We start from the raw sequence: 15,135 nt of genomic DNA, 5'->3' as shown, positions 1-15,135 counted from the left end.
TTGTCCTTAGATGTTCATGAGATCCTGGCTGCACAGTTCCCAAAGAGCATGATGTAATGTTTGAGGACTCTTGCGATAATCATTTCATTATCCTCCATGCTGAACTTCAAAGCCCTCAGACAAGCGTGCCCTGCTGCCTGGCTGCCAGAACGGGGTGACACTTCCACTTCCAGAGAGGTGTCTTCCCTTTCCTTACTCTTGCTCCTACTCCCCTCTCCTCTTCCTTCTTCCCCCCCCCTACTCCTGCCCCTGCCCTACAAACTCCCTTCCCCTCTATCAATCCCTAGCCTGCTGTCCTCCTCCCTCCATACTCACCTGCCTATCCCCTTCATCTTCATCTTCATCCCGGCTCAATTAGGCTTTCATCTTCATCTTCATCCTGGCTCAATTAGGCTTTTGCAAATCCCACAGTACCGAAACTCTTCTTTTATCTCTGTCAGACAACATTCTCATGAATCTAGAAAACAAACATCCCTGCTTGCTCATCCTCCTTGATCTTTCGGCCGCCTTTGACACGGTCAACCATGATTATCTCATCGAAAGACTATCCGAGATCGGCATCAAAAACAAAGCTCTAAACTGGTTCAAATCTTTCCTCCAGAACAGATACTACAAAGTTAAGATCAATAGCAAAGAGTCACCACCGTTCAGTTCCACATTAGGGGTCCCACAAGGCTCTTCGCTATCCCCTACGTTATTCAATATCTATCTTTTCCCACTTTGTCATCTCTTTTCCAATCTAAAGTTAACCCATTACTTATATGCAGATGACGTCCAAATCCTTATTCCTATCACTGAATCACTTCAAAAGACCGTACTTTTTCGGAACTCCTGCCTCTTCTCCATTAACAAACTCCTGTCTAACCTTAACCTGATACTCAACACTGACAAGACAGAATTCCTCTTGATCACTCAAGATGGCACCCTTCCATTGAATAGCTCTCACCTTCCATTGAATAGCTCTCACCTTACGCCGCTCCCAGTTCTCTCCCCACGGGTCAGAAACCTTGGGGTGGTCATGGATAACCATCTGAGCTTTTCTGATTTCATCAACACTACGGTTAAAGAGTGCTACTACAAACTCCAAGTTCTAAAAAGGCTTCGACCCCTCCTTCATTTTCACGATTTCAGGTCAGTGTTACAATCCATCATCTTCTCGAAAATGGACTACTGTAATTCACTGCTTCACGGTCTCCCAGTCTACACCCTAAAGCCTCTTCAACTGCTACAGAACGCTACAGCAAGGTGTCTCACTAAATCCAACAAAAGAGCTCATATAACACCAATTCTAAAGAAGCTCCACTGGCTCCCAGTCAAATCTCGAATCCTGTTTAAACTTCTATCAATCACCCACAAAGCCATATTCAACAACACTCCACTGGACCTCAGAATCCCTCTTCAGCTTCACATGTCTTCCCGACCGCTAAGATTAGCACAAAGAGGAACTCTACATGCACCTCCCATGAAAACATCTTTAAGTAAAAGAGCTCTATCCACAGCAGGCCCCAAACAGTGGAATCTGCTTCCTCCGGAGCTAAGGCTGATACATTGCCCCAACACGTTCAAAAAAAGACTCAAGACATGGCTATTCGGTCAAGCATTCCCTTAACTTACTTAGTCTTCCACAGCTCCCATAGACTGTTTTCATACTGTTGACGTCCAGAACCTATGCTCATGTTTTTACTCATCAATAAGAAATTTCTCCCTCCTCCCCCCCTCCACGAACAACCTTCCTTCCCCCTCCTCCCCCATTAGCAAACCTCCCTCCCCATGTGCTAGTCTCGCTCTAATAGTGCATACTGCTACTGTTCCTAGTTATGTTATGTTATATTATCCAAGTTGTTCACTCCCTTGTTCATTGTAGACATATGTTGTCATTGTTTTCTACTTGTTATAATGTAAATCGGAGTGATAAGTAATTCTCTTACCTGAACTTCGGTATAAAAAAAGTTATAAATAAATAAATAAATCTTCCCCCATCCCCCTCCCGCCTCCTCCTATCCCTTCCTTCCTGTCTCTACTCCTGTCCCTACTCCTACTCCTCCACCTAGCACTCCTGCCCTCGTCTTCCCTCCCCCTCCTCTCTCCCCATGCCTCTCAAGCAGAGAGGCACAATCCTCTCCACTCCTCAACACCACTACGCCTCTCTACTCCTCCTCCGCCTCTCCACCCAAACACAAAGACAGACAGACAAACAGGGCAAACTAAAAAAAATTTTCACACGCACAGAACAAGACAATAGACAAAGGGAAACAGATGAGAAACAAGCCACAGAACACCTCACTCAGAACTTGCTAAATACCTCCAACGAACTACCAACTTCCACCAACTCATCTACTCTCCTCTCCTCTTTCCAAACCTTTGACATGCTCTCAAAGATGCAGTCGCCTGAAGCCGGTATATATAAACCAGAAAAATAAAGCGCCGTGCATAAATCAACGTATACCGTGTAAAATGACATGTGATGCGCTGACGCAACATGTGATGCGATAATGCAATATGCTTCGCAAAAATTGTCTATGCATTGCAGTACACAGGAAATTTATCCTAACCATGCCCTTTTTTTTTTAATCACGGATGCTATTTCTGCTATATTTACAGCATTTTAATGAATCTAGACCTAAGTTAGCTGGTTATAGTGGAAAATCGGCTACGTTAGCCAGATTGCTTTGTCATGCCCCCAGAACACCCCTTTTTTATCCAACTATAACTTAGCCAGATAACTATCTGAATATTCCAAAACTTGCCATTTAGATGGATAACTGATGCTAGTAATAGCAGTGGCTATTAAGAGAGATTTATGCAGACTTACACCTCATCAAGACCAGAAGTAAATATGTGCGGATAACAGCCTACTGTGCACTGTGGCCGCCGGATTTAAAATATGGATTTACACGCATAACTGTTGAGCCTCCTGCAATGCCCCCAACATGCCCTAAATTCTGCCCTTTCTTTTTAAACTCATGCCCATGTAAATACGCATATAATTTGTGGTTTTTAAAATACGTGTTGCTTGGGCGTGGCCCAGAGCAACACTTAAAATTCATCCCTTGAAGCTGATTTAACTTGTTTTTGCTGCTGAGGTTTTTGTTGACATTGTTCCCTTGGCTAACCTCTTGTTTGCATTGTTTGAGGCTGTTAGGGGTTGGACTGGAAAGAAGGCAGATGATACTAGTGATATAATCTTTATGATCTCCTTGGGAAGTACAGCCATTTATAGGATAAACCCTTAGCACGATGTTCTGCAGATGTTGTTAAAGTCTGCACTGCCACATTTTGTTCTTTTATTTGGGTGATTGTTTCACAAAGCTTTTCTCCAAAGAAGTTGTCTTCTAATCATGGATGATCAGTTAATTTCTCATGTACATCTCCTCTTATTCCACTTGCTCTAAGTCAATCCATGAGACATGCTCTTATGAATGCTGCAGATATGCATGTAGTGGTGTTGAAAGATTTGTAGACTGATCGTAGAAAATGTCAAATGGCTTCTTTCAGATCAAAGAGTGGCTTGGGAAATATTTATTCTCCTGATTCTAAATGGATGAATGGTTGCAGGTTTTGAACATACTCATAAATGTATAGCACCATGTAAAATTAATATTGAGAGATTCTCACTATTAGCATGGTGTCTTGAAAGACTTTTTTGCCGAAGTTGTCTAGGATTTGATGATTCTCTTCTGGAAGCATGTTAGAATGCAGGCGAATCTTCTACCACCATAGAGTTGTGTGGAAGCTGTGCGACTCTGTATATGAGCAATTTTTTAAAATTCAGAATATATTTGCTATATTTTGATAAATGCTCAGTCCATCACAAAAAAAACCCAGTTTTTTTTTGTGTTTAATCTCTTTATTAACATTTCAAGAAATTAACAAGAACAGATATTAACACATGATATTAATGTATACTTTTATGCAAGGGCGAACGTTCTTTGGCCCCAAATCCCCCTATAACTATCCAAGCCCCCCCCCCCCCACTCCCTTTGCTGAGAAGGCTTACATCATTTTAAAGATGGGACATTATAAAGGGCATTCCATAAAGATGCAGTCCTTTTCTTGGATAATAAAAGAAGTATGTTTATTTGAAAGAGTTTCCATGTTTAGAAGGTTGAGAAAATTGTTCCAATGTGTAATAGAGGGTTCCTCAGTCTGTCGCCAAACACGTAGCTATGGCTACTAAAATAAAAAAACTTTGTTAATCCAGAGTTTGAGCTTCAAAGTATCCAAGAAAGACATCGGAAAGATCCCAAATAATGCAATTTGTGATGAAAATGGGATTGAAAGGTCCAACACCTGAGCAGCAAAATGAAAAACATTTTTTCCCAGAATGGTTGGACTAGGCTGCATCTCTAAAAAGAATAACCCAAGTGTGCCATCTCCTTCTTGCATTTTATACATAGATCAAAGTCCGTAATCTTAGCCAGGTATGCTTGATGTTGAGAAAAATAAAGCCGATATAAGATATTCTATCGGGTCTCTCTCATAAGGACATTGCAAGTAGTTTTGGAATGGTCAAAAAAGAAGCAATAAAAGTTGAGAGTGGGAAGTGACTCTGCAGTTCGTTACTTTTTAGTCAACGCCATATCCAAAAGCCATGTTTTATATTTAGTTTTCAAGGTCTTATAAAAGAAAGATACAGAATGACACTTAGGGTCTTCAAAGTCAAACCACTCCAAGAGGAAATTGCCTGTTTGGGTCCTGCAAATCCGCAATCTTCAGAGTTTGAAGATAGTGTCTCATTTGGTAATAGAAAAATAAATCTGTTGGAGATAAGTCATACTGAGTACACAACAGAAACCCGTTAGTAGTAAGCAATTGAGAAAGACAGATCAATCCCTTCATTTCCCATTTTTGGAAATAGGATGTACCCAATCCCGGAGAGAAGTCCTCATTACCCTGGATAGGTAGGAAAGGAGATAAACAAGGAGCCAAGGAGGCCTTCATTGCTAGCCATCTCCAGGTTTTATGAAGAGAAGATATAAGTAACATAAATTGTACAAGGGGAGAAATGGATGAATATTTAGTCTGAAGAATATATTGTAAAGATAAAGGGGAAACCAGTTGCACCTCCAAGTCTGTATCAGAACAGAAAGTGGTATTCATAAGCCAGTCCTCTATATACCTTAAATTAATTGCATGATTATAAATCTGTAAATCAGGTAAACCAAGCCCTCCCTTAGAAGTGGGTTTCATCAACAACTTCAAAGCCAATCTAGGTTTCTTTCCTCTCCAAAGAAAACAACTAATTGTCCCATGAAATCTTTTGAGGGTGGAGCTTCGCAAAGATAGTGGGAGAACACCCAATACGTATAGCCAACATGACAGGACAGTCATTTTAAGTAAATGAGTATGTTCTGTGAGAGACGGAGGTAAGTGCATCCAGGAGAAAACCGATGACTATCTTTTCTTGTAGTTTTGACATATTTGTAGTATATAAAGCAGAGATATCTTAGTAAGCCACACTCCCAGATATTTAATTTGATTCCCTGCCCATTTTAAGGGGAATTCATCCCCCCACTCTGTAATATGCCCTGTACCAATTGCCATGGCTTCCGATTTGTCCAAGTTCAATTTGAAACAGGCTAAAGGTCCATATTCTCCAATTGCTTCAAGGGCTTTAAGTACAGATCTAACAGGATCTGTGATATTAGCAGATCATCAGCAAATGCTGCCACCTTAAAAGTGATTTTCCCAAACTTTATCCTACAAATTTAAGCAGAAGAGTATAGAATCCACAAGAGAGGATCCAGGGATAGAACAAAATGTAAAGGGGAGGGGGGCACCCTTGATGAGTACCCCTATTCATTGCTAAATAGCACAGATTCCATCTGGCTATGTTCCATCTTGCGAGTGTACAGACCTGGGAGAGAATTAAGATCAGCAGGAAAAAATCTTTTAGAGGTTCCCACAGTGAAAAAGGCCGCATTAAATATAACAAGGCAAAGAGCGTTTTCTGTCGCGGGCCCTATTCTGTGGAATGCCTTGCCTGACGCTTTGAGACTAATTTCGAATCGAAAAGAGTTTAAGAAAGCTTTAAAAACTCATTTGTTTAAGGAAGCATTTGTGAACATAGAAACTATGAATTAGTAACCTTATAGCCATGAAGTTAGCTCTTCCTAACTACTACCATTATTACCATAGTTGCTTTTTCGTTTTTCCTTCTTTTAGTTTTTGTAACGCAGCAGCCAATTATTTACTATCCTAGTTCATCAAAAAATGTTTGTTATTGATCATGTCATTAATTGTATTTTTATTCAAACTTTGTTTAGATGTTTATTTTATATTTTATTTAGTTTATTTTATTTATATTATTTCAGTTTTATTTTATTTTAAATGATTTTGATTATAAGTACATTGCTGTAAAACCGTTTTGATCGATTTTTGTATTGGTAAACGGTATATAAATACGTTAAATAAAAAAAAAATATATAATACAAAATCTTTAGAGAATTCCCTATTTACCAATATTGCTGCCTGAGGACTCAAGTACAATATAGTAAGGAAGAGAAATGAACTGGCCATGAAAACTATATTTCCTAAGAACCTCAAGCATCGAAACTGACCAAAAAAGAGTTGAGCTGCCATTTGAGAGAGAAATCCAGGGAGGCCAGAACCCTTTGTACATTAATAACCGCCTGTCTTCCTTTAATAAACCCCACTTGCACAGGTGAGATTTGGGAAGAATAGAGGACAAGCGGTCTACGATGATCTTAGCCAATAGTTTAAGGTCACAATTTAAAAGTGAAATAGGCCTATAAGAACTAGGTAAAGTAGGGTCACGTCCCAGCTTAGGAAGAACTACTACAGTGGCTTTGATAGCATGCCAATTAGAAAAATTTGGATCTGATAAAGTTTCAAATAGTTGACCTAGAGGCAAGCAGACTTGGTCAGACAATATATTATAAAATTCATTAGCAAGCCATCTGGGCCAGGTGATTTACAAAAAGCAGAGGCTTTATTTGCCATGACCAATTCTGAAAGCCAAATCAGGGCATTTAAGCATTGCAAATCCTGATCTGTCATTTGAAGTAGAGCTGCTTTAGCTAAATACGTTTGTATAGATGAGAGTTCACAAGGCTCAGCTTTATATAAATCTTGATAGTATTGATAAAAAATATCCCCAATGTCTTTAGTAGAATTCCTCATTTGACCCATATCATCCTTTAAAGCTAAAATATGGGTCCTACCCTCCCAGGACTTTATAATGCTGGCCAGTACTTCCCTGATTTATTTCCATATTGGAAAAGCTTGTATTTATAATAAAGTAGGCTTTTCTGTGTTTTCTGGTGAATAAGCTCATCACCAGCGCTTTGGATCACAAAGAACTGTGTGCTGGTTGAAGCTGAAGGATTCTGGCAATATCTTCATTTTGCTATATCTAGTTAGTTTTCTAAGCATAAGATTCCATTAGCAAGTTCTTTTTTCCGCTTTGTAACATAGGCAATCACCTCCCCCCGTAATACAGCTTTCGCAGTCTTCCAGTAGAGAACTGGCTCATTCTGATGTTCTTGATTAAAATTAATGAATTCCTTCCATTTTTCCTGTAGATAGTCCTGAAATTTAGTATCATAATAAAGAAAAGCTGGGAATTTCCACCTCTGACTTCTCTGTAATGGGGAAAGCCCACTTATATCCACCCATATGGGACAGTGATCAGATATCGCGAGTGGACCAATCTCAAATCCCACCACCTTGGAAAAATAATCCCAGCTGATCAACAAATAATCCAAACGAGACTTGGAACCATGAGCCTTGGAGATGTGAGTAAAGTCCTCCTCCATGAGGTGGAGGGCTCTCCAGACATCTGTTAGATCTAAATTGTGGCAAAGAAAGGGGAGTCCTCTGGAATAATCCACCCATGAAGTGGGTCTCGGTGGTTGCCAATCCATAATGGTATTAAAAACATTGAAATCCCCCCAAGAATAATTGGTAAATGGGAGTATGAGAAGAGAATATTAAGAATATAATTGAAAAAGGTCTGGGAGTAAGCATTTGGGGCATAAATATTCCCCAAGAGAAGCTTTTTACCAAAAATGTCAATTTCTAAAAAAATGTACCTCCCTACAGAATCGACCAGGGAATGTTGTAGTGTAAAAGAGAGAGCTTTGTGAAACAATATGACTACACCTGCTTTCTGAGAATTAGAGGAAGCAGAAAAAACATTTCCAACCCATTGCTTCTGTAACTTATCTTCATCATCGTAGAGTTTAGTTTCCTGTAACATGCCGTTATCAACATTGTGACTACGCATTGCTTGCAGTATCATATCTTTTGGTAACTGACCCAATTCCACAGATATTCCTGGTACAACAGTGAATACCTTCCATGGAATTGCAACCACATTAAGGGGCGGATTTTAAGAGCCCTGCTCGCCGGTGAGCCTATTTTACATAGGCCTACCGGCGCGCGCAGAGCCCCGGGACTCGCGTAAGTCCCGGGGTTTTCTGAGGGGGGCGTGTCGGGGGCGGGCCCGAACCGCGTGGCATTTTCGGGGCGTGTCGGGAGCGTTCCGTGGGCGGGCCCGGGGCGTGGCTATGGCCCGGGGGCGTGGCCGCGCCCTCCGGACCCGCCCCCAGGTCGCATCCCGGCGCTCTAGCGGCCCGCTGGCGCGCGGGGATTTACGTCTCCCTCCGGGAGGCGTAAATCCCCCGACAAAGGTAAGGGGGGGGTTTAAACAGGGCCGGGCGGGTGGGTTAGGTAGGGGAAGGGAGGGGAAGGTGAGGGGAAGTGAGGGGAGGGCAAAAGAAAGTTCCCTCCGAGGCCGCTCCAATTTCGGAGCGGCCTCGGAGGGAACGGGGGTAGGCTGTGCGGCTCGGCGCGCGCCGGCTATACGGAATTGATAGCCTTGCGCACGCCGATCCAGGATTTTAGTGGCTACGCGCGTATCTACTAAAATCCCGCGTACTTTTGCTGGCGCCTGATGCGCCAGCAAAAGTACACCAAATCGCGCGGTTTGAAAATCTACCCCTAAGAATCTTAATATGATTGTCCTGAGGGTGTAAGATCCCCCATCCTAGACCCCACCCCAATAAAGAGGTAGCAGAACAAGTAGTATGGCAAATCTTGAGAGCCAATATATAACGCGAGTAAGATGCTTTTCTTCTCAATGAAGATTAATGATGATTCTTATTCCTTCATATAAATCATCCTCCGTATAAATGGTCCACCTCCATACAACTGATCCTCTCCATACAACTGGTCCTGGTCCTTCTTCATACAACTGGTCCAGTTGTATGAAGAAGGACCAGTTGTATGGAGAGGATCAGGTTGTATGGAGAGGATCAGTTGTATGGAGGTGGACCATTTATACGGAGGATGATTTATATGAAGGAATAAGAATCATCATTAATCTTCATTGAGAAGAAAAGCATCTTACTCGCGTTATAAATATTGGAAACCCTGTGAAGTACAGTGATTCTATTGAAAAACAATTTGAGGCACTTGTGCACTTTATTTCTGTAAAACATTATATAGTGTCTTTTGGATGTGGGTTTTATGGTGTGAATGGGAGTGACTGAGTTTTGTACATTTTTAATGGTGTAAGAGTTTATATAAGTAACAATAAAAAGCAAAATTTATATATATGATATTTCTCTATTAAATTGGGTGTACATTTGTGTGCTCCGGGTAGTGCGCACAAATGTAGCCCGCGTGTGCTTCTTTAAAAATCTGGCCGTAAGTCAACTTGATTAATAGCAGTTAATGGACTTCTCCTCCAAGAACTTATCCAAACCTTTTTTGAACCCAGCTACACTAACTGCACTAACCATATCCTCTGGCAGCAAATTCCAGAGCTTAATTGTGTGTTGAGTGAAAAAGAATTTTCTCCGTTTAGTCTTAAATGTGCTTCTTGCTAACTTCATGGAATGCCCCCTAGTCCTTCTATTATTTGAAAGTGTAAATAACCGATTCACATCTACTCGTTCAAGACCTCTCATGATCTTAAAGACCTCTATCATATCCCCCTCAACCGTCTCTTCTCCAAGATGAACTGTCCTAACTTCTTCAGTCTTTCCTTATAGGGGAGCTGTTCCATCCCATTTATCATTTTGGTTGCACTTCTCTGTACCTTCTCCATTGCAACTATATCTTTTTTGAGATACGGCAACCAGAATTACACACAGTATTCAAGGTGCGGTCTCACCATGGAGCAATACAGAGGCATTATGATATATTCCGTTTTATTAACCATTCCCTTCCTAATAATTCCTAACATTCTGTTTGCTTTTTTGACTGCTGCAGCACACTGAGCCGACGATTTTAAAGTATTATCCACTATGATGCCTACATCTTTTTCCTGGGTGGTAGCTCCTAATATGGAACCTAACATTATGTAACTACAGCAAGGGTTATTTATCCCTATATGCAATACCTTTCACTTGTCCACATTAAATTTCATCTGCCATTTGGATGCCCAATCTTCCAGTCTTGTAAGGTCCTCCTCTAATGTATCACAATTCGCTTGTGATTTAACTACTCTGAATAATTTTGTATCATCCGCAAATTTGATAACCTCACTCATCGTATTCCTTTCCAGATCATTTATATATATATTGAAAAGCACCGGTCCAAGTACAGATCCCTGAGGCACTCCACTGTTTACCCTTTTCTACTGAGAAAATTAACCATTTAATCCTACTCTCTGTTTCCAGTCTTTTAACCAGTTTGTAATCCACGAAAGGACATTGCCTCCTATCCCATGACTTTTTAGTTTTCTTAGAAGCCTCTCATGAGGGACTTTGTCAAATGCCTTCTGAAAATCCAAATATACTACATCTACCGGTTCACCTTTATCCACATGTTTATTAACCCCTTCAAAAAAATGAAGCAGATTTGTTAGGCAAGACTTCCCTTGTGTAAATCCATGTTGACTGTGTTCCATTTTGATCTTGAGAATAGTTTCCACTATTTTTCCCGGCACTAAAGTCAGGCTCACTGGTCTATAGTTACCCGAATTGCCCCTGGAGCCCTTTTTAAATATTGAGGTTACATTGGCCACCCTCCAGTCTTCAGGAACAATTGATGATTTTAATGATAGGTTACAAATTTTAACTAATAGATCAGAAATGTCATTTTTTAGTTCCTTCAGTATCTTAGGATGCATACCATGCGGTCCAGATGATTTGCCACTCTTTAGTTTGTCAATCTGGCCTACTACATCTTCCAGGTTCACAGTGATTTGGTTCAGTTCGACTGACTCATCATCCCTGAAAACCATCCCCAGAACTGGTATCTCCCCAACATCCTCATTAGTAAATATGGAAGCAAAGAATTCATTTAGTCTTTCTGCAATGGTCTTATCTTCCCTAAGAGCCCCTTTAACCCCTCGGTCATCTAATGGTCCAACCGACTCCTTTACAGGTTTCTTGCTTCGGATATATTTAAAAAAGTTTTTATTATGAGTTTTTGCCTCTATGGCCAACTTCATTTCAAATTCTCTCTTCGCCTATCTTATTAATGTTTTACACTTAACTTGACAATGCTTATGTTTTATCCTATTTTCTTCAGATGGATCCTTCTTCCAATTTTTGAAGGATGTTTTTTTTGGCTAAAATAACTTCTTTCACCTCACCTTTTAACCATGATGGTAATCATTTTGCCTTCCTTCTACCTTTCTTAATGCATGGAATACATATGGACTGCGCCTCTAGGATTGTATTTTTAAACAATGTCCATGCCAGTTGAACACTTAACCTTTGCAGCTACACTTTTCAGTTTTTTTCTAACTGCCTTTTTGACAGGATTGGCACTGAGTATGTCAAATGAACCGAAAAATCCAAGTTCTTACTTTTAGCTGGCCTTTGAGTCAACCCTACAGATTCTTGTTGAGTCAGAGTTGCTTTGGAAGTTTATTTTATTTTATTTATTTATTTAACATTTTTTATATACCGAGGTTCTAATAACAATGTTACTAATCACTTCGGTTTACATATAACATTGAAATGACTTAACACGTGTGTCTTACAGAGAACAGGGAAATGAAAGGGAAGTCTTGCTGCAAGTGCTTCAAAAGGATGTGGAAGACGGACAGTTCCCAGAGGTGGACCTGGTCTCTTCCTCAGGTCTTAGGGCTGCTATCTTAGCAGCTCTGAATCTTTGTGCCCCTCAATGACATCCTGCCACACTCTGGACAATTGGGTCTTGGCATAGCTAGCAGTAGTTGTGGCCATCTGTTATGGACATTATTTGTCTTCATGAGCAGTATTTAAAACTGCTAGGGTTTTTCGGAGGCCATTATTAATTAGCACTGAAAAGTGCTGTTGGTGGGATGCATACACAAGAAAAGTGAGGAGAAAAAATTATTTCTATGGAAAGACAGAAATAGCTGTCCATGCAAAGAGAGGACAAAAACAGATTTGAGGCAAGCTAGTAGAGCTCTAAGCTCTACTAGCTTAGAGAGACAGTTCTGATGATGTCACCCACAGCTCATGGCTAATTCAGCCTACTTATCAATGGAAAACACAGAATTTCAAATATTTTACCACAGAATCTAAACAATGAGCTGCCACAGGAAATTATACATCTTTCTCTTGTTCCCTGTTTCTCTTCTTCTGTCTTTCTCTTTATTTTTCATGCTCTGTTTCTTTCCCTCTCTTTGTGTCTGTGTTGCTACTGAGTTTTATCTCTCCTTTTTGTGGCATTCACCTCTGAAGCCCTGCTCACCTGCTTTTGGGTACGATGCAATGAGGAGGTCATCAGGATGACAGTGGAAGTTCTTCACATTCTCCCAGTTGAGTTGTGTAAGGTCAAGGAAGGGCACGCCATCCAATGTCACAAGCTTCAGCCTTTCAACTTTGTCCCGTTGATGATTCTTCAGAGCTTCATTTAGGGACATTGTGCTGAGAATCCAGACATTAAACAAGTTAGAGAAATGAGCTTCCTGACTAAATGACAACTCAGATATCATGAAGAACAGGAAAAATCAGGGAAGATTCTACAGAGAGCATAGGACGTCAAAGTACATACAATGAAAAACTTTAGAATTCAGTGGATATGCTTCATAAAATATGCCAACTGAGAAAAGATACCATTAAGAACAGAAGCGTCTGGAGCCGATATCACAGAGAACCTAAAAACTTAGTCAATATACAATTGAGCACATGAGAAAACGAAACCTCTCAGAGAATATAAGAGAACTGAAAAAAAATACCATAAAAAATATGAAAATGTAATCCTTTTCCTGCCATTAGGATACACATTTACATCTAACCAGTTATGCTGCCTCCTTGTGGCATTTTGTGATATTGCACAGCTTAGTTTGCATGATGTGGAGCTCTCTTCTTTTTTTTTTCTTATTGGATATAATTGAATGTTGCTGAACCCTTATTGGATATGTTCTTGTTTGCTAGCTATCTCTGTGTAATCTCTCTCCTCTTCCTATTAGTCCAGTGGCTCATGGTAATCTGGGACTATCTAACTTCCTGCTGAGGTTTCAGTTAGAGGCATCTCTTGCAAGCTAACAGCTCTCCTACATCCTCTTCAAGCTCCTAGAAAGCCATCATCTTTTCAGCTCTCTACGTCTATTTCCCAACTGCTGCTAGTCTACTCTATTTATTAGTAACCACAAATTCTACTACAGCTGCAGTTGTCTTTATCTGATTGCTGAACTCCAGAGACTCATAACAGCTGAACCAAGCTGCTGTCTGTACATCTATTCTTCTCGCCTCACAAGTCAAGGTGAGTGCCGAACTGTTTTCTTCATTCTAATAAACATTATTTGGCATTTAAGAACCGCCTTCTCTAATATTTGAAGTTGGGAAAGAGAAGGCTTAGTTGTCTGTCTAGAAAGTCATACTAAAGAATGAACGCCGAGGGCAGGACACCCAGGTTTCCATGACTACGATTTGCAGTAGTTGTAAGACTAGTTTATATACTGGCATGCCACTGGCAGAGGTTTTGGGGATCAAGGCAAAATTCCAAAATGTGGAAGGCAACCAGAAGGAAGATCTCCCTTGTCACTCAAGGGGTGGGGGGTGTTATAAGGATGGAAGACAGACTACTGGGGAGGGGAGAGGAGGGGGCGAGAAGAAAAATGAATAAAGCACGAAAAGGTGCAAAAAAGCCAGGAACAGGTGGCAAGATCAGAATGAACTGTGAGGTAGAAGGACAACATCAGAATGTTTATGGCAGCAGGATGGGTTCTGGGAAAAGTAAGTAGATAGGAAGCAAAACAGGAGGGAAGTTGGGCTTATGAAAAGCAGGAGGAGGAGAAAAAGGAGTGATAGGAAAACATCAGAAAGAAAGAAAAAGAATGAATGCATAAAGGGAGAATTTGCTCCCTATGTTCCTGTGCCTGCTCTGGCTAAAACCCTGTGCCCATGCTGACTTCATTCACTTCCAGTTCATGCTGGCTTCCTTCCAGCTTGCTATTGCATGTGCCAAACAAGATGACTGTGTACATCTGACAAACGCCCTTGCCTACAACCTTTGCTGTCTCTTTGCCACCCTTAACTCCCTCCTCAAATTGCCTTCTTCATGCTCTGCCCAGACTATGGCTGACTACTTCCAGGGCAAGGTTAACAAGATTAAACACAAGGTCACCTCCCTCTCCCCCACTTCATTACTTTTCACCTTCCTTTGGTCTCTTAACACCCATTCTGAAATCACAGAGGAGGAAACTGCACATCTCCTCTCCTCCTCTAAACTAACTTCTATTTTCTTTTAGAATAGATTACATATTTATTAACAGTGTTTATTTAATTTTATCACCTTCATTTCATGTATATTTAATCTGTTATTATTTGTATACATGATGTAAACCGGTATGAAGCTACCATGAATAGCAGTATTTAAAAATAAAGAAATAACTACCTGTTCATGTGATGCCATTTCCAACCAGCTCTCTCTCCCTTGCCATCATCTCCTCCATCTGTCACATCTTCAGTGCATCACTTTCCACTGCAGCTGTTCCCGTTGCCTTCAAACAGGCTGTCATCACACCCCTCTCAAAAAAAACCCCTCACTAGACTCCACCTACCCAGCTCCCTCCTCCCTTTTACATTCAAATTATTGAAACATGCAATCAACCTCCACTGTCTTGACTTTCTTTCATTTCAAACCATTTTACAGCATCTCCAATCTAGCTTTTGCCTTTTATGTTCCACGGAAACAGCCCTTGTTAAAGTTCCAGTGACCTGT

The 15,135-nt window shown here is 40.7% G+C and overlaps 1 protein-coding gene across 4 annotated transcripts in view; it reads right to left on the bottom strand.

The window, feature by feature from the left end:
- LOC115094075 (sulfotransferase 1C4-like) overlaps nucleotides 1-15,135 on the bottom strand; it is a 113,351-nt gene that overhangs the window by 79,092 nt on the left and 19,124 nt on the right. For 2 of the 4 annotated variants that reach the window (XM_029606762.1, XM_029606764.1), the window contains exon 2: nucleotides 12,661-12,836. In XM_029606762.1, coding sequence (XP_029462622.1) covers nucleotides 12,661-12,832 — 172 coding nt within the window. In that variant the 5' untranslated portion in view covers nucleotides 12,833-12,836. Of the gene's footprint in view, nucleotides 1-12,660; nucleotides 12,837-13,147; nucleotides 13,409-14,808; nucleotides 14,914-15,135 lie in introns of those variants that run through there. The other 2 variants (XM_029606761.1, XM_029606763.1) reach the window with 2 other exon arrangements.

The sequence above is a fragment of the Rhinatrema bivittatum genome, chromosome 6 (assembly GCF_901001135.1).
Source record: "Rhinatrema bivittatum chromosome 6, aRhiBiv1.1, whole genome shotgun sequence".
Taxonomy (NCBI): domain Eukaryota; kingdom Metazoa; phylum Chordata; class Amphibia; order Gymnophiona; family Rhinatrematidae; genus Rhinatrema; species Rhinatrema bivittatum.
The sequence above is the reverse complement of the archived record's forward strand: the minus strand, read 5'-3'. Positions and strand labels throughout refer to the sequence as shown.